General features: G+C 35.5%; 1 protein-coding gene across 1 annotated transcript; it reads left to right on the top strand.

Annotated features, from left to right (window-relative positions):
- The first annotated feature begins 622 nt into the window (after positions 1-622).
- Positions 623-20698, top strand: LOC132189890 (carbon catabolite repressor protein 4 homolog 1-like). The gene is made up of 11 exons (XM_059604721.1): positions 623-929; positions 2497-3172; positions 3289-3375; positions 6136-6216; positions 6291-6374; positions 6472-6552; positions 6632-6685; positions 6773-6861; positions 7533-7641; positions 10322-10460; positions 20403-20698. The coding sequence occupies exons 1-11, from the start codon at positions 796-798 to the stop codon at positions 20585-20587; spliced, it is 1719 nt and encodes a 572-aa protein (XP_059460704.1). The 5' UTR covers positions 623-795; the 3' UTR covers positions 20588-20698.
- Positions 20699-20805: the final 107 nt, after the last annotated feature.

Genomic DNA, 20805 nt, shown 5'->3' with positions numbered 1-20805 from the left:
TGGCATAAATTTTTTGATTTCCATCCACTAATTTTCTTCTTTTTCTTTGATGTTTTCAAATGTAATATATATAGTAATATTATAAATTGCATTTTTATCTCACAATAGTTCTAACTAATTACTATAGGATCATTTATCATTTATCATTTTTTTATTTTTATTTTTTTATTTTTAAAAATCAAGCGTTTGTTATTGTAAGATAGTTTTGTGTTAATTTCATGTCAGGTTCACAAGTGATGTAAAAAACTGTTAGTTACATATCAAGTTTAGGTTGTGACGAGACATGTATATAAGACTATATATGTTAATTATAAATCGATTCATTTAATTAAACGAGTCAAATCCTTTAATTAATCTAATAATTTCATATTTAATTCTAATCAAATTAGCTAGTAGTATCAAAAATTACCGGCCCTTACAATGCTTGTAAATTTGACAAAAATGGACCATTTAATATCTTTTTTTTTTTTTAAAAAAAAAATAAAACATAAAAAATTTCTATATTTTATAAATTGGCATCCACGTAAGCACTATTCTGGTGCAAAACTGGCGGTAAGCGAGTCCCAAGATACAAACCAAAGCCCCCAAGGTTTTTCTGACGCATTATGGCAGAAGTCTTTCCTTCTTCCATTCCACATTGAACAAAACCCAACACTTGTCTGCCTTCCTTCTCACCCAAACCAAACTTGCACCCCAAGAAACTCCTCAAATCCCCCACATTCTTTCTTTCGGCTTTGTACTTTTATGCCCTATTGAAGTCTTGGCGCTAAAAGGAGCCAACAAGAATCCGAAACCATGGAATGCGAAGTGTTTGTGACTCTGCAGTCCAAGACTCCGGTCGTCGGCTGCGAAATCAACCCGGATGTGCGGGTCAAGGGCCAAGGGTCTGGCATACTCAAAGCCCCGCAACATTCGCTCGTTTTCAACTGGTTGGTCTCGTAGTTTCTTCTATCAATATATCCCTTCTTTTTGTTCTTTGAATCTTTCCTCGTGCTTTGTGTCTTTATCTGATATTGAACTAGAGCGTGTGCTTGTATTTACATGTTTGTTTGGTTGCTGAGAAAGCGCTGAGAAAGGAAGCAAGCATTATGACCCTTGTAAAAGATAAGTTAGTGTGTATTAGGCACACTTGAGTGGAGGGTTTTTTATTCTTGAATTGATTGGAATCTTGAAACGAATGGGGCATTAAGGTTTTATTCTCTCTACTTTTTGGTAATTCCATTTTCGCAAGACAATTCAATCTAAAGCCCGATTTCTTATCCGAAAAAACAGTGAAATAATTTTTTTTTTTTTTTTTAATAAAAAAAAGAGCTGTCTCAATTTATTGTTTCTTCGTTCTTTTGAAAAATAATTTTCAACCCTTTTTAAGTTAGGCTGAGACGAATTAAAACTATGAAAAAACAGGAGTCTAGGCCAGAGACGAAAGCCAATCAACATGAGTGTGTTGATAACCTTTCCAAGTTTTTTCACAATTTTTTAGAAGAACCAGAAAAAGAATGCGATTTCAGGAGCTTGACATTTGCCAAAGGCATCATAGTACGGTATTATAGCCATATATAGGGCTGATGTAGAGTGTGTTCCTTTATAGGCTCCATTAAAAGGATATATAGTCCTCAAATCAGTAGGGTGTGGAAGGGGGCTTTCTGCATCGTCTTTCTCTCATTTCTCTCTTTTATTTCTGCAGTGAGCTCTAGTTTTTTTTGCCAATGCTAGCATCTAATTTTACAGTGTAGAATTTTTATTGTTATCTTATACATCTTTTGCTCTAGAGCTGTTGTGTTTACAGTAAGGGTTAAAATCTTTATATATAGATTAAAGTCTGAATTTCCTGCATTTATTAAATCCTGACTAGTAGGGTTCCTTCTTGATGGCTGCCGAAACAGTAAGTTTTGACATTCACGATGAAGTTGCTATGCCCCGCTAACAATGCTATGAGGAGGAAATTAAGTGTTGAACAAAACGAAACCATACCATAACCTCCTTGTCTCCTCTTACAACTCTAGAACAAGTATGCAAACTGAGTCTCTACATCATAGTTAGTTTTTATTTTCCATTTTAGTTCAATGTGGCAATACTAAGTGGGTTTTTTGTTGTTGTTGTTGTTGTTGTTTCAGCACACACGTAAAGTAAATTATGGTTTTCCCATCGCCTGTTATAGAATAATAAAGCTGAAAATGAGAGACAATATTTTCATGAATTCTAATTAACTTTCATACTAACATTTTGTTTACCCAATTTAATTCCTCACACCATAAGGTTTCCTTTGAAGGTAATATGGACTGTGTTTGTTCACACCTGTGTATCGACCCTGAAGTTTTTGATTTACATACAATTAGATGGTACAGTGCCACTGGTTGGCTGTTCATTACTTGAACGATACATGGTGGCTTTTAGCTTGTCTTGAGTTTGTAAACCTTACATATGTAGGTATTTGCTTTATTTTTCTTTTTTTCTTTTTTTTAATGGTTTTTTACTTATCAAAAAAAACATATGTAGGTATCGAGAACAGATTACATGTTCTGTGCACCATGCTAAGTTGGCTGCTGTTCAGTGCATATCTTGTGTAACATTGAATATACCAGTCGAGGAGAGCTACCATTGCTCTACAAGTTGCTTCTTAGATGCATGGAAAAAACATTTGGTGCGTCATCGTCATGCAGCTGAAGTTATCAGTAAGAATTTAACTGGCAAGCAAAAATCAGCTACAGAACTCAGGAGTTCTGGCTCTTGGCCTGGCTCATTGTTTGACCAGGGGGTAATGATGGTGGAATGTGAAGGGAGAGTATGGGTTGAGGTGGGCTCCTTGAAAACTTATGTACCCACAATGGATGATTTTGGTTTCAGATTGAGGCTGGACTCTGCAGCTGTAGACCGTTTTCATTTTCCTTTGTCTAAAATTAATACAATAGTGACTGATCCTGTGATTCTTCATCCTCGGTGTATGATCCCAATTAGACATCTACAGAAACCTTGGAACTCAAATCTTAAAGACGAATCTTCTAACGAGGTAGTTTTCAGCGTGCTATCCTATAACATCCTTGCTGATCTGTATGCTACTACCGGAGTTGAGTTCACTTACTGCCCAACAGAGGCTCTTGTATGGGGATACCGTCGACAGAATTTGCTCCGTGAGATCATTGAATATGATGCAGATATCCTTTGTCTTCAGGAGGTGATTTTCCTGTTAATTTGAATATTTTTCTGGAATATTTAGTATGAATGTTGAACCCAGTGGTTCGTGGTAGCATATCACTGTTTTTGCTTGTATATTGTTCCTTGTTTTGGCAGGTACAGAGTGACCATTTTGAAAATTTCTTTAAGCCTAAGCTGGAAAATTGTGGGTACTCGGTTTTGTACAAGAAAAAAAAAAGAGAGGTATGGTTGAAATCTGACTATGGGTAATCATTTATTTGCGAAGTCCATTTCTCTTCCATGGATTTAACTTTTTGCCGCACATATGTACTACATATGTGTTTAACGTATATAGGTAGGAAGTGGGATGATTTGTGATCTGAAGAGGGTGTTTATTTTTTTTGTTGTCGTTATATGGCTTTGTTTTTAGCAACCTTAAAGTGTTAAACTAAGTAACTGGCCAATTTAGGAACCTGTATGTCTTGATACCTTGTCGTAAATGTTTTTAGAATGTAAGTAGTTCATTTAACATAAAACCCAGTGTTCTTAATATCCATCTATAGCTATATGTCGGAGACAAGGAACAGAAAAAAGATATTTTTTCTATTTACATGATAAGTGGACTTGCTTATGTGCTGAGACAGATCGAGAAAACTATAACAGAACATTACCAACTTGAAGAAATTTTTTATTTAATTGCATCATATAATCAATATAATGAAAGAACTATAGGTAAAGTAAAAAACTTGGAAACTGTTGAAAAAATTTAAGTTGTCAGAGTAAGATTGGAGGATAATTACCAGGAGAGGTGTTTCTTCGCCCTTATAATGTCTTTGCCTCACAATGTCATTTTGTTGATCAGTGTCCAGTCTTGTTACCACATGAGTTTTGTGTGGTGGTTCATAGATTGATAGTTACTGATGCCGTTGGTTTGTATACATTAGATTGTAACGTGTGTTTTTTCTTTTTAATAAAATCTTGAATTACTAAAAAAAAAGAGTCACAATGAAATCTGAATAATGTAAGTCACAATAAGAAGTCCTATCCATAATTGATGTCAGATATTTGTAGTTTATATTATTATATTGATTCTCATTAGTTGTTTCTTGTAAGGAACTTCCTCTTTGTCTGATCTAAGCTATAGCTTAGTGGTTGCTTATATAAAACACGTGTTTTGTTAAAAGGGAGTTTTTTTTATTAAGTTTTGCATAAGAAGTGAAGGTTTAAGTAATATGCTATACATTTTCTAAGTAACCTCTTCACTATATATTTTTAGACTACTTTTAATGATTTTTTTACAAATGGGTTAGTTTTAAAATAAAAATAGATAAAGTTATCAATACATGGAAATTTCTATTTCACTTAATAAGACAATAGTTTAACATATTTTAACAATACCTATCTGATCTTGACTTAATCCAGCCATAAGCTTAGCTACTCGATGCCAATTATGATCTTGCTTTCAGCCACCCAAAGTGTGCCTTGACTTTACATATATGGAACTTTAATTCTTGGAGTTTTGGATTATAGAACCATGAGTTTTTTTTTTAATAAAATAATAATTCATTGAAAAGGTGCAAACATATAAATAAATATAAAGAAACACAATTTTTTTTTTTTAATATTTAGAAAATCTAAGAGCTCGAGCAGCAAAGTAAAAGCATTGCAATCAGTTGCAGCCATTCAATCCAAAAGCAATAGCTTCAAAACCAACATTGACATTTTTCAATCCTCAAAAGTGTGGGCATTTCTCTCTCATCATAAACACCACATGAGGCAACCACTAACAATGCAATAATGCCCTTCAGTCCTCTCTGTTCCATTGCCATAGTTGATGTAAATCTAATGCAGATAACTATATTTGTGGTCTTTTTACTTCTATGAGTTGGCCAAAGCATCCTTTGAACTTTTTGTGGACTGTGTTAGGACATAGAGAACCTAGAATATTTCTTCCTTTGTTTTGACACAGTACCTCTCTTGAGTTTTCTGTAGTTTCTAGTAGTAAATGATCTTGCATGAAGAAAAAAATTCAGTCCTTGCTCAGAATTGGCAAGGATTTCTGTTCTCAATTCCAAGGCTGCACTCTAAAAGGATTCTGAATACTTTACTCAGATTGCCTTATCATAAGTTGCTCCAAGTTAAATCTCATTTATGGACATTCAACGTCCCAAGCAGTCTAATCTTTTGAAGAAAAAGGAAGATGATGTACTTTCTTGCACTTGAATGTTACATTATAGTAAATTTCTTCTTCATGTGGATTCAGATTTATTTAGGTATTCTATAGTTTTGTTAGAATAGCAATTTAATTGATTAATTCCATTCTTTCCTATCGACTTAAAATTTTTGGGACAATCGGTGATTTACATGTTCTTAGAGCAAAGGTCTTAAGTTCGAATCTTGACTCTACAGTTTACTCTTATTTTCAGTTCAATATTTCACGCGTTGGGTCTTACTAATTGAGGGAAAGTTTTAGCCCACATGTGAGAGGGATTATTAGAATATTAATTTAAATGATTAAATGCACCATTTTTTATTAGCTTAAGCTTTTAAAACAATTGATGATTGAACAGTTTTATCATTTGAAAAATAAGTTTTACCTATTTGATTGCTTACTTTGAGATTCAACTTGTTTTGTGACAAGCTTCTTATGTTCGAATATTGTTGACAACTTCCAAGTCTTTTATACTTATAATTAGTGTTTTGTGTATCAGATAAAAGAGTGTTCATTACTATATAGTTTTTTATACATTTATGCTTTCAAACATGCTACTCATGTCCATTTGATGACGATCTGTGCATTTTTCCTAATTTGTGGTCTCTAAACTTGAATGAAAATCAAGTCATATAGTGATCCTGTTGTATTTTTTCTGCACGTTTGACCACATATCCCTCTATGTGGTCTAATAAATGGTTTCTCACTCATGAGACTTGGTGAAGAAACTTGATGATTTGTTACCATGTTTAATTGTGTCAAAGAAAATCAATTTACTAGATATTTTGCAGATTTATATGGCCAAGTATGTAATTGATGGGTGTGCAATATTCTACCGTCGTGATCTATTCAAAGCAATTAAGACATATGAGGTGAGAAATCTGTAGTCTGTGTGACAAATAAGGTCTATTTGAAGGGGTTAATGACTCTTAATTGTTTCTTGTAGGTTGAGTTTGATCAAAGAGCATTGCCATTAGTTAAAGCTTTGGATCCTACACTCAAAAAGCAAGGCAGCTTCCGCCTGATGAAGGTGTTAACTTCTTATGCAGTCACTGTCCTCTACAGTCCTGTGGCTCTTATTTCTCTATCGTTGTTCTGTTACCTTATTTATCATTTTGGTTTTGCAGGACAATGTTGCACTAGTTGTTGTATTAGAGAAACTGCATAATAGCAGCACCAGTGATGCCTTGCAGTCTAGAATATGTGTGGTACTGTATTTATTTCAATTCCAGCAGTTTTGTTTTTCTAATTCTTGGAATCCTGACATGCTCAGGCCTTTTATATCAGGCAACCACCCACATACATGCAAATCCAAAATGTCCAGATGTAAAATTATTTCAGGTACCACACGATGTGTAGATCTTTTCCTTCTATACACTCCCATTTAAAAAACTGTGGATTTGACTGTTTCTTCTCTTTTAATGTAAGGTTGCAAATCTTGTCAACGGACTTGAAACCATTGCCCAGTCACAAATTCCTTTGTTACTTTGTGGGGATTTTAACTCTCTTCCTGGAAGGTTAGTCTTTACTTACCAGCGAAGTGGGTTAGATTGAAAATACTTGAAATTTCTTTATGGAAGAAACATAATAAAAGTCGAAGAAGGAAAGAATTGTGTTCACTCCATACTAATTTTAGACCTTGTTGGCGTTTTTAAGTGATCAAGAGATTGTTATCTGCTTTCATTTGCCAATCATGATTTCTTGGTCCTTGATTTTCCTTTAGTTGATGAATCTAATAAACAACGGATATATTATCAATAATGGAATATATGGAAATAAACCATATTTATTATAATTTCTGTTGGACCTTTTTGAGCCTGACAAGTGAAACCCTTCTCTTTGCCATTTTCCCATTTTCCCTTTTTTCTGCATATTTGACTAGGAAGTGGACTAACAGTGTATGTCTATCTTGGAAAAAACACGAATACTAACTTCGCCCTCATGCATACTAGCCTTATAATATTGGACCAAATGTAGGCCTTGCACTTGCAAAACCAAAGAAATTAATATGGGGATTATCAAGACTTGAATCAAGCAACTCATAGACAACCTCACTCAAATCCTATGTTGATCTATCAATACCAGAAGCTTTAGCTAATAATGTATGTCAAGCTCACAAAAACTCATAGAAAACCCTAACAATAGCATGGACAATAGATGAGATTGATTCATTTATTCAACATTGCAGTGATCCTCATATCTTTATAGTCAAGGGCGAAACTAATCCTATTCGTGATGGGGCAAAGGATCCATTGGATATATATCAGCATCTCAAGCTTCGGCATTCATTGCCTCTGGTGAGGCATTTGTTTTCTCTTTGATCTTTCTGGAGTAATACATATGCCTATGCAATATTTGGATGATATTTTCGTTTTTTTTTTTAAAACAATTTATACTCCGGTGAAAGAGCTCATTTAGTACATACTTCAATGTGGTTGTTATTGGTTACTTTCACCCATCATATATATATATATATAAAAGCTGAATCACTTTCAGAAATGCTTTAATATTGCGACATGTGGCGTGAACCCTTTTTTTTTAAGGATAAACCGGTTTTTTAAGGCATAATTTTTGAACCGATTTTTTAAAAGTGAACCGGTTTTTCAATAATGAACCGGTCATTAAATTAGCTTAATTAAAGAAATTTAATTATATTTCAATAATTTTCCTTATATGTGATTTCATTAAATTCAAACATTTGATACACAATATTAAGTATTATTAATGTCCAAATCAAATAAGGAAACAAATAATACAAATCAAATTATTATGTATTAATACTTTTAGTCCCTTTAATATTTTTAATTCAAATTTAGAAAAGGTTAGAGAAGACGAATTTTTTTTCTACATATACTTTGTGCCTGTAATAATAGATAATTTATAAAATAAGAATTATTTTTTTCTAAACAATAAGCCATTGAAAAACAATTTGATTAATAATAGATTATCTACAAAATAATAAGCCCTACAAAATAAAGATCTCCTAATTATTTCGGATTTTTTTTTTCTCTCTCTCACCGATTTAACTTCTTTTTTTTTTTTTTTTTTTTCTCTCTCTCTCTCTTCCCATGTCTCTCTCTCAACTCTTCAAATATAACAACCTAAAAAATCAATCGAAGTAATTCTTCTTCTTAATCTTCCATGTATATGTTTTTTATTTGAGAAAAACTACAACTTCAAGAATTAACTTTTTTTTATTTTTTATTGTCTCTCTCCACTCTTCAACAATGACAACCTAAAAATTCAATCCCAAAGTAATTCTTATTCTTAACCTTTCAAAAACGTAATTTTAAAAAAAATCAAGTTTTAAAATCGTACTTATTAAAACTACAATCTCAAACGAACCTTTAATAAGAATAACACAACCCTCTCCAACAATTGTAATTGAGTATTAACTATATTTGTAGGTTGTTTTTTTTTTTTTTTTTTGTCAATCTGTTCGTTGATGAAAATTGCAACTTCTGAATTAAGATAATAAATTGTTTGGATTTTTAGTGGGCTAATGGAAGATTATAGTGTGTTTATTTGATTTTTGTACAAAAAAAAAAAAAAAAAAAAAAAAAACTCTTTTGAAACACTAAAGAGATAATTAAACATTGAACTTGAGAGGATTTATCTGATCGCGTTAAGTGTTGAGTGCAATATTTTGTTTTATTAGGTACTTATAAAATAAAAAGATTTTGTTTATTTTTGCACTGTATTTAATTCCATCTAGGGTTTCTATTTAATTGAAAATTTGTTGCTTGGATTTATCTTTGAATATCTACGTATAAATTTTTCACTACAGTAAATTGATTAGTTGTTATGTTTGTTTCTCTAGAAAGTTTCTTTGTATTGAAATATAATAGGTATCACACCAATAAGATTTTATGTTTTAATTCATTTGAATATTTTATTGGATTTTTTTTTTTTTGTGATTTAAGCGGATTTTCTGCATTTTTTGAAAGTCTATTTAATTGAAAATTTGTTGCTTGGATTTATCTTTGAATATCTATGCATAAATTTTTCACGACAGTAAATTGATTATTTTTTATGTTTATTTCTCTAGAAAGTCTATTTGTATTGAAATATAATAGGTATCACACCAATAAGATTTTATGTTTTAATTCATTTGAATATTTTATTGGATTTTTTTTTTTTTTTCGTTTTTGTGATTTAAGCGGATTTTCTAGCTTTTTTTTTGAAAGTGTTGAAGAGATTTATTTGATTGCATTAAATATTGAGTGAAATATGTGTTTTATTTTGTATTAAAAAGAAGAGAGAATATTTTGTTTATTTCACTCTGTATTTTTCTGAAATGCTTAGAACTTTATAGGTTTTATTTGTATTGAAATATAATAAGTATCACATCAACAATATTATTAGAGTTTCCTACTAATTTTCTATTAATATTTTGATAATCAAAATTCAAGTTTTCTTCTTACTATATATATTTTTTTATATACTTTTCATTAAGTACATGTTTGGTACACTTCAAAAAGAAAAAAATCATGTTCAGTAATGTATTGGTTGTATATATTTTCATTAAAAGAGGCGTGATAGATTTTTGTACACACCTATTTTAACTTATAATGAAAAATAATATGGGATGCATTTAAGTTGTTGAAATTAAATTATAATGAAAAATCCTGCGCATAGCGCGGGTTATGTGCTAGTAACCCATAATTGGAATTCTGATGCTGGATTGTTGTTATTGTTATTGTTATTATTATTATTATTATCACCACCACCACCACCACCATCATCAGCGTCATCATTGTTGTTGTTGTTATTGTTGTTATTATCATTGATATTGTATTCTTATTATGAATTTATGATGTTATTATTATGAATATTATTGTGATTATCATTATGATGATTGTTATTATCATTGCTGTTATTATTATTTTTATTCTTATTACAATTCTTGTTCCTAGTTTTGTTATTACTTCTGACTGCCACCATTAACTGCTAATGCATGGAAGTTATATTTTCCAGGTAAGTGCATATGCATCTTTCTTTCATCCAGAGAGGGTTGAGGAACAACTGAGGAAGATGCATCACATATCCGAAGAGCCCGTATTCACCAACTTCACAGCAGATTTCTGCGGAACCTTAGATTACATATTCTACACAGGTATTCTGAATGTTATATCTGAGTTGTTACCCTACATAATTTTTGTTATCTAGTAGAGCTCAGTCTTAATAATTTGGTTTGCGTTGATGAAGACTTCCTTCTCATTGAAATTTTAATATTCCTCTACTAATTAAGCAACCTTATAAAATACTGGTGAAAGGGAATTTGCAATTTCTGTCCTCTACTTATCTTGTGCTATCACAGGAGAGTGAGATTTCTAAAAGATGGCTTAGGAAGTTTCTTCCCTAAAATTCCTCCTGTGAATGTTTAATTATTAGTTCATAGTAAATTATGATATTGTACTTGAACAAACTTATCAGAAAAATGCTACTTCACAACTCATGTTTGCGATCTGTGATATGATTGTAAGGTAAACAGTAAATGCTTACTAATTCAGCAGCCTCTTACTCCATTGCATAAAGCTGCCAATCACATATAGCCTTATGAATAGCTGCAGTAATAGAGCACGATGTAGTTGGTAGCTGCAGGGGAAAAGGAAAAAAACTTCTAGGTACACTTTTGATGCAACTCTTCTTGAGGCATTGAGCATAAGTTTGGGTCCATGCTTGATATATGTCATCCTACTTCATTTCCTGAAATAATAACTTGTGTTTCTATTGACACTGCCAGGTAGCTTGAAGCTTTCTAGTTTTATGATTGGGTTGGAGTCGTTGGACCAGAATGTTTAATTTTTAAATATTAGTTATATTTTAATGGTTCTGTTGATCACCCAGCCTAGGTGCCACCAAGGTGGCCATGTAGCATTTTGGCTTATTGTTGCACACTAAATGTGACATAGTGGAAGCAATAGAAAATAGAAGAACATGTTCTTTTGAATCCTTAAACACAAAAGGAAGAAGAAAAAAGAAGAAAAAATTTTCTTTTATTTGAAGGAACTCAATAAAACTCAATGATCTTTATAAATGAAATAAGGTTCAATACAAACTTTATAAAGGCAACAAATCCTAATCCTTAGGTAACTAAAAAGTTCTTAAAGGGGGAAATAGAATAAATTGTAGAGTTTCTAAGAAACTCAACAACATATAAGTGTTTAAATTTCTAGGAAAACTCAATAATGCAAAAGTGTTATAGTTACTAGGAAAACCAAAAGAAAGAAAAAGAAAAAAAAAATCCTGACATTACGTGGAATTAAGTTGTAATCTGTCTAAATTGTTCTGCATCAATCTCCCCTCCTTGAAAGGAACTTGCCTTCGAGCATGACTGGAAGATGATGCAGCATCAGGAGGATGGTACTTAAATAGATTAGCAATGTTAAAAGCTGAAGATATACCTATATTATCTGACAACTCAATAACATATGCATTTTCGTTGATCTTCCAAACGATTTGATAAGTACCATACTTCTTGTTCTTGAGCTTGTTGTACATTCCATATCATTCCTTAGACCATTACCAAATTACCGTCCTTGAATACCTTATCTCTATGCTTTTTGCATTTGACATTTGACTATTCTAGCTTTTCCCACACTTCATCCTGTATCACCTTAACTCTTTAGTATTACTCATGCCATAAAGCTTAGGAAAAAAAGCTAAATCCAATGCATTTTTGGTGGTCTAAAGAAATACAACGAATAAGATTTTCCAAAACCTGATTGACCATATGTGTCTGTTTGTTGAGATAAAATAATTCTAGGGATCGTCAATGAAGCAAAAAAATAGCGGAATAGAAAATAATAATTAGTCACGCAAAACACTAAGATTTAAGTAGTTTGGCTTAACAAGCCTACATCTACTGACAGAAACAACCTGGAGAAAATTCATTATCAAAAGAGTAGAGTACAAAGAGTAGCACAAACAAAACCACTCAAAACCCAAAAGCCCCAATACACTCAAACTCACTAACACACAAAAGAGAATTAAATACAAAAGAGAAATTAATCTCTTAATTCTCAAAAAGTTTGCTATTGTTCAAAGCTACTGCCTTCACTCTATTTTTGTGTCTGTCACATGAAGAGCTGCTGCCACTTTTCTCATGGACAAAAAATGACTGAATGGCTATTGTTAAATAATCAATGGTAATGGTAGTCGGTCAAAAATGCTTCGCTGTGAAGTAAAGTAACAAAACCTTCTCCATGAAGAATTCGGCTGGGTGAGACAAAATGTGTGAGAAAGAAAAAAGTAAGTCATAAATCATTTGGGGCCCACCATGACTTGAGAAATATAAGTCATTCACGACATTGTTCATCTAACTATGGGCGATTAGTGCTACTAAAGTTCGGAGACGTATCAAACCTCTTTTACAAGGATAAGAACTTATATCTCGTTATGATATGATGGGTTTAAGGACCCCATGCAAACGAACAATTTCTGACAAATATATTTGCCACATGGGTAGCATGAGAAGTAATTTTGCAAGCTAAGAATTGTGTCATCTTGGAGACAAACACAAAATCCGATCATCATTGAGTTCATGGTAGTCCCTACAAAGTCCATTAATAAATCTTTCAAATGCGACTTTGGAATGGGTAAAGGCAAGTATAATCCACTGTTTTCTGACCACCCCTTCACTATCTGACAAATCAGGCACTCCTTGATACGTTGCCCAGATCTCTCTTCAACTAGGGCCAGTAGCACCATTCCTTCACAAATGCAATCGTTTAATCAAGGCCTAAATGTGCATTCAAGTCATCACCATGAAATCTCGCATGATCTACTCATAAAGTGAACTTCTTGGTGGACATAATTGATTTCACATGAAATAAATATCAATCCTGAATATGCATTCCTCTTGATAATCCCAGCAAACATCACTGCCAAACTTCTTTAAAATCTTCATCCACTTCATATTATTCCTTGAGGCACTCAAAGCCAATGACCTCGATGCTCATAGTCACTAGTAGTGTTGTTCTCCTTCTTAGTGCATCTGCAACCTTGTTTTGTGTCCCTGCCCTTGAAGTATCTTGGTCTTCTATTGGGGGCATCCTATAAGACCAAGCATATGTGGAACGGTGTTATTGAGAAGATAGTAGAGAGCACCCTATCCAACTTACGTACGTGCTTCATGTTTCTCTTTCCTTTCCCTACGAGTGTTGCAAACCGTATTGAGAAGCTCCAACATGATTTCTTATATGGTGGGATAGGTGAAGAGTCCAAATATCACCTTGTGAGTTGACCCAAGTGTGCACGCCAATCTCTGTGGGAGGGTTGGGGATTAGGAATTTGATGAAGTTCAATCATTCTCTTGTAGGTAAATGGCTTGGGCACTATGGGCTTGAGAGAGGGGCTTGGTGGAGAGTGGTGGTGGACTCTAAATATGAAAGTTCATGGGGAGGATGGTGTTCTAGTGAGTCGGTTGGGGTGTATAGGGTGGGTTTATGGAAGAATATTAGGAGAGGTTGGGGGAAGTTCTATAGTTATACCTAATTTGCGGTGGGAGATGGCTCTAAGGTTAGAATCTGGCATATCTTTGGTGTAGGGATATGGCCCTTAAGGATATTCATTGCGCAAAGGATGCCCTTGTTGCGGCTCACTTGGAATTTTTGGAGGTTTCATTTAGTGGAACTTGAGCTTTGCTAGAGCGGTTCAGGATTGGGAGGTAGATGCCTTTGCCTCATTTTTCAGGTTGTTGTATTTAGAAAGAATGAGAACGGAAGGGGAAAACAAGTTGTGGTGGGTCCCTTCCAAAAGAGGGTTGTTTGGTGTTAAACCCTTTTACAAGGTCATGGGTTGTCATGATGGTTTTTGTTTCCCTTGGAAGAGTGTTTGGAGGACTAAGGTTCTGTTGAGGGTGACCTTTTTTGTGTGGTCGGTGCCTCTAGGAAAGATCCTTACTATTGACAATTTTTGGAAGTGGGGCGTCATTGTGGTTAATAGGTATTGTACGTACAAAAAGAATGGGGAGTCCGTGGACCATCTTCTTCTTCATTGTGAGGTACGTGTGCCATTTGGAATGTTTTTTTCAATCAATTTGGGTTGTCTTGGGTTATGCCTAGATGAGTAGTCGATTTGTATGCTTGTTGGTGGAATACCGGCAGCATTCGGAGTGTTGTTGTATGGAAGATGGTGCCTTTGTGCCTCTTGTAGTGTCTATGGAGGGAAAGAAACAATAGGAGTTTTGAGGACTGTGAGAGGAATTTGGAGATTATTAAGTCTTTTTTTTTCAACACTTTGTATTATCAGCATGAAAGTAAATAATTGTATGTAGCCATAGAAGCAATCCATCTAGCACGCATTCTGTTCACATTGCTCTACCTGTTCAAGGAATTCTAAAGCTTGATGATCAAGTACAGCACAACTCCCACTATATTAGGTAGTGCTCCCACACTTTCAATGCTCTTATGATTGCATATGGTTCCAGCTCATGGGTTGACCATTTCTGACATGGTTCTTCATTTTCTCACATACCCCCTCTTAACTAGTTTTGGACTCCCCTTGGCCAGTTACATATGGTTTGGAATGTATCCTCTTCAACCTGAGTTTCCTCGACACAGACTACAAATCCTAGAAGCACCAAGCTCTTTGTCAAGAATTGCACTTCAAATTAATATATAGTTTGTTTTAATGCAACATTGTGGCAACAAGAGGGCATTCTCATTTTGGCCAGAGATCAAGATTTCATTAAAGGCAACAGCTACAAATTTACCAATAAAAGGCTTTAAGTCCTTCCACTCCTTTTTGTAGAATTTGATTTTCTTTTGGACTCATTCAATAGCGGGGAAGGTTTTGTAGGCTAGCACCAGAAACAAAGTGGGTGTGGTGTTGAATATCCCACATCGGTGGCATTCCCTCTAGTAAATCTTCTGGTATGATCTTCTTGAATTCCTCAAGCATTGATTGTAATGCTCTTGGAATCATTGACATTGAAGTGGAGGTATCAATCTTGGCAACCAAAGAAAAAATTTGCCCATGCTCTTCAAACTCTTTGCTGAAATTGTCACTATAAATTAAAAGGACTTTTCCTCCACATAAGCAGTTTTGGTTCCCTTTCTTTCATCGGGCTTAAAACAATTTTCTGATCCCCCCTCATGAATACAGACAATTGTCTCGCCCTCTATGCATGGCATCTATATTATACTGCTATGGTCTCACTAAGATCATATGACACACATCCAAATCTACTACGTCGCATAGCACCTCATCCTCATAATATTTTCCAATAGAAAAGGGAACCAAACAGGTTTTAGTTATCTCTATTTTTGTGCTACACTTGATCCAACTAATCTTGTACAGCGTTGGGTGCTTCTCTCTTTAATCCCAACTTCACCACCATTATTTTGGATGTGATATTCTGACTACAACCATTATGGATGATTACATTGCATCTTGCAATTCATCGTATACTGCGTCTTGAGATGTGGCGTTGAGGAGGTTCCCTTTGATTAGATGCCATTAATAGCCTCCTAACAACCAATGATCTCCTGAGAAATTCTCCTCCATCCTCTCTAGTTATCTAGTCCTCCTCATAAGCAAGTGTCGTATCATCCAGACCTTCAATCTCCTCATCATTCCTGGCTTCCACTTGATTTACTATTCCTTTTTGGTGCCTTTGATTAGACCAACTTCCTGGTTGCTTGCATATATAACACTTATCTGGACCCAGTTTTCCATAAACATTTTGAGGAGCATCCTTACTTGCAGATGCAGTTCTGTGGTGTGTCACGGTCCACTGATCTTTCTTGGGTCGTTACTGGAGGGAATTTAATGGCTGTGATACTGTAGGCTTCGAAGGAGGAGTTCTTAGACGCTTAAGCTCTCATTCTATCCAATTGTGACTCCACTCGTGTGGCTAAACTAATGGGATCTGCCAACATATACCTGGTCTACATGGAAACTCTATCCTGGATCACCAATCACAATCCTCCAATGAATCTAGCCACTTGTTGCGCCTGTATGTCCATGAGATCTTTAGGAGAAGACAGCCTATAGAACTCTTTAGTATACGCTTGAATTGTCCTATTCCCCTGCTTGCAATCTTGGTATTGCTGAAACAAGGGTTTTTCCTAATATGGAGGTAAAAATCTTATCTTTAACAAGCATTTCATCTTCATCCAATATTGCACTCGCGCCTTCCTTCGCCGTATCCTTGAGATCTATGTTTATTCCAACCTAGTTACCTACCAAAGCGCCTTCCGTTAGTTTGTACGTGATGTAGCGTGACTTAGTGGGTTGCAGCGAAGAACAATAATAAAGCAACGGATAACTAATTTCAGATCTTGAGTTTATCAATGATCTAAGAATTCTTCTCAAAATATAGAGTCTATCTATGATTTTAAGGAAAAATATGAAGAGAACTCACCTATAAGTAATTCTTATTCAACAAAATTCAATAAACAACATAAACTGATAAACTAAAGGCTATAAGCATGTATTTATAGCCCCAAGACTCCTAAACCTAATAAAATATGATATAAATACCCCCAAAACCCTAAACCTAATAAAATAATAGAATAAAGACTTTCAAAACCCTAATCCTATTAAAACAATGAAATAAAGTCGGTTTAACCTAATTAAAACGTGAAAATAACATAATGACTCCCCACATGCACTCGATCGCAGGCACGCGGGCAATCGATCGCACTTTCAGGGACCTGTGCACTCGATCGTAGGATTGAGTGCAGTACTAGAACCTGTCTTCTGCAATCTGCATCATTCTCCCCTTGTTGGAGAGAATTCGCCTTCGAATTCGGCTGGTTCTTTCCACGGTCCTTCGGATGCCTAGTTAACTCATTCCACTCACCCTTCCTCAAGATCAAGACAAGGCAACACCCCAAACTAAGTGTGACGCTCCTCATCATTGACATACCTCAATGTTTGTCGGGAACGCCCTATACACCACTTGACAATTCTTCGGATTTGCCGTACTTCTCTCATTCATTTTCTCTTCCACATGCCATAAAAATACTCAAGAATGGGTCAGCCATTGTTTCCCTTGTGAACATATAATTTTCCTCATCCGCATAAAACTCACTATAATCATTGTTATGAGAATTTAAAATATCTTCAACCCCAAGGAAATTAACATAGTCACTCTCTTCACCATTAAAATTAGGCACTTCATCTAAAAAGTCTTCATACTCGGCGATGTCATCCATGGGCTCTTCCTCTTCCAATTGATCATCTTCTTTGGAGTAGGTCGCCAAACATGGAAAGAAACTCATCTTCTTCGTGCTCTTCCTCTTGGTCGAATGGCAAGGGTGTTTCTTGTGAAGGTTCTTCAACATCTTCTTGTTGCTCGAACTCTTCATTAATGAATCCATCTTCTTGGAACTCCTCACCAGCCCCTTCACCTTCCTCCTCCGCATAATATGGACTTGATAGGTGGAGGTGCTTGTGAATAATGGCTAAGGTCTCGTGCCGTGGACCCCGGTCGTCTAATCGTATTTCCTCCCGTTGACACGTCACCTCACCATAGGAAACCATGTCATCCTCATCCACTTCCGATACTATATACCCTCTTGATGGCCCTTTCTGTGTCAGTTAGCTTTGGCCTTGCTACTAGTGGCTGACCATCCCCTTGTGAAGGTTTTGGCCCCACTTCTTGGTTAAGTAACAATGTCAACTTGACCTTGTCAACCATGAAACTGTACGTGTTCTTTGATTCATCATGGATAACACCCTTATCATGTTGCCACGGCTTTCCCAACAATAGGTGACACGTATCCATGTCGACCACATCACACCACACATGATCCACATATTTAGCCCCAATAGAGAAAGACACTTGGCAATGTTTAGATACTCCTACCTCGTTTCCTTTCGTGAGCCTCTCCAATTGATAGGGAGTAGGATGCCTCTTGGTCTTAAGCCCTAGTTTCCGAACCGCTTCCTTCAAGACTACATTCATACAACTCCTTGGATCGATGACAAGCTTGGCACCCTTGCCTGTCATGGTGCATGTAGTCTGAAATTTTCAGCACGTACCTTCAATGTATCGAGACACTGATTGATGCTTGACCTCCGCCGACTCCTTAGACACCTCTTTTTTGTAGGACTTTTATATTTTCTTTGTCACAGCTATAGACCATTGTCTCCAATTTTGTGATTTTCGGCCCATGGTATAACTATGGGACAAGAAAGCGACTCGCATGTATTTCAATAGTTTTTCCCAACTATTGATCTCCAATTTGCCTTGCCGCATTCTAGTTTGCTTCAATTGCTGCCATCACACAGCAATTCTTCCCCGGAAAGTATGTACCACCAAAGAGACTCGTCGTTCATCAGGCACCCCGTTGACTTCAAGAACCTCTTCAACAGCCATCACCCAATCCAGATATTCTTTGGGTTGTGGATCCCCTTGGAATTCCGAAATATTGAGTTTGAACCCGTTCACCCATAGATTGGCATGAGCTTGCGCATGGTGCTGACGTCCGTGCGTTTGGCGCTCCGCAAAAGGGTTTCCGAATCCACTCTCATGTTAACCACACTAGTTGGATACTTGGCTAGTGAGGTCTTCAATTTGATCCCTCATAGCCTTGAGTCGATCCTTCATGTGTTACTGACGTTCAGTGATAGATTTGCCTTCCACCTCCTCGAATAGCGGTCTTGGTTGGCGACAACAATCGTTTGGCCCACAACCCATGTGCCGCAAACAAATTGCCGGTTGCTCCTTACGTGCTGCCTTCGTGCGCACATGCACCTCATTCATGTCTGCAAAACGGTCGCTCCTCTCCAATCATGGAAAGTAACTGAGCTTTGATACGAATTGATGTAGTGTGACTTAGTGGGCTGCAGCGAAGAGCAACAATAAAGCAGCGGATAACTAATTCCAAATCTTAAGTCTATCAATGATCTGAAAATTCTTATCAAAATATAGAGTCTATCTATGATTTCAATGAAAAATATGAAGAAAACTCACCTATGAGTAATTCTTATTCAACAAAATTCAATAAACAACATAAACTGATAAACTAGATGCTACAAGCATATATTTATAGCCCCAAGACTCCTAAACCTAATAAAATATGACATAAATACCCCAAAAACCCTAAACCTAATAAAATAACAAAATAAAGACTCTCAAAACTCTAATCCTATTAAAACAATGAAATAAAGTCGGTTTAATCTAATTAAAACGCGAAAATAACATATGACTCCCCGCGTATGCTCGATCGCAAGCACGCGGGTGATCGATCGCACTTCCAGGGACCTGTGCGCTCAATTGCAAGATCGAGCGCAGTACCAGAACCTGTCTTCTGCGATCTGCATTAGTATGCAACCAAACCCATCTTCTTTTCCCCACGAATCTCCATATATTCAAAGAATCTCTCAATCTCGTTCAGCCAATCTAAGAAATTTTTTATATGAATATTGACCCTTAAAGCTTGATAGGTCATTATTCAAGCAAAGATCTCTAGATTTTTAATTATCATGATCCTGATGATTGTTTGCAGTAAAATGTTTGAATGCACCTCTGACAAACTCTTCATCATAGACCTTATAGGCTGGCTACTTATTTGGAGGCATATAAACACGATTACAAAACAGGTTGAACACGAGCCCCATCATAGTTGCAAGTCTATTGTTTTCATGGTTCATATCTGGATCCACCGTTAGCCGAGCAAGAGTTATTTGATTATTGTGTAAAGCCTGTCCTGCCTCTCTCTTGCGAATGTCATTGCTAGGGTTGTTGACACTGTTGTGTGGGTTAGCCATCAAGCTAGGGAATAACTTGTCACTGATACCAACCTATGTTGCAGAAGTGATCAAAAAAAGAGGATTAAAGAAGAAAACTCCTCTTTTATTTGGAAGAGTTCAATCAAACTCAATGATGGCTATGTAATGCTTGAAATGAGTTTGATCATGCTGCTGTCATGGTCCCCTTTCAGATATCAAAGACAATTTTAGCTGATTATCTGCTGAATGATTCTGTTAAACCTTGACAGAATGATATCACCTGCTCATACTATCAAAATGCCCTTAATTTTTGGGTTTTGAACTATTTGTATATTGTTTGCCACTAACTTCATATCATTCTTTGGATCAGAGAACAGTTTGAGAGTTGAAGGTTTGTTAGAGCTTCTTGACAAGCAAACCCTTGGCACTGGTCTTCCATCAGTTCAATTCTCATCGGACCATATTGCCCTCATGGCAAGTTTCAGACTCATTCAACCCCCACCAGCAAACCCACCACCTCTTCCTGTGAACCCATGGCCGACTGACAGTACATGAGCCCCTGGGCGGTAGTTATTTCCGGTAGGAGTGTTATAGTTAGCATCAGGATTCTTGTATACCTTGCATATACATTTGTAACCTTACATATAACTGATTGTGATAATTGTTGCCCAAACAACTTTGTTTCCTATATCAATGATTCCATATCAAGCAGCTTTTGTAGTTTTGTTGGTTTTGCAAAGCAGTGGTAATTCATTATAGCTACTAGATTTTCA

Source organism: Corylus avellana, chromosome ca8 (genome assembly GCF_901000735.1).
Source record: "Corylus avellana chromosome ca8, CavTom2PMs-1.0".
In the NCBI taxonomy this organism is placed as follows: Eukaryota; Viridiplantae; Streptophyta; class Magnoliopsida; order Fagales; family Betulaceae; genus Corylus; species Corylus avellana.
Note: the sequence above shows the minus strand (reverse complement) of the source record. Positions and strands in the feature narration are given on the sequence as shown.

Coding starts and splice junctions, on each gene's coding strand:
- LOC132189890 (XM_059604721.1), top strand. CDS start 796: ATGGAATGCGAAGTGTTTGTGACTCTGCAGTCCAAGACTCCGGTCGTC. Junction 6,862..7,532: donor TTTAACTCTCTTCCTGGAAG/GTTAGTCTTTAC, acceptor TCAACATTGCAG/TGATCCTCATATCTTTATAG. Junction 10,461..20,402: donor AGATTACATATTCTACACAG/GTATTCTGAATG, acceptor TCTTTGGATCAG/AGAACAGTTTGAGAGTTGAA.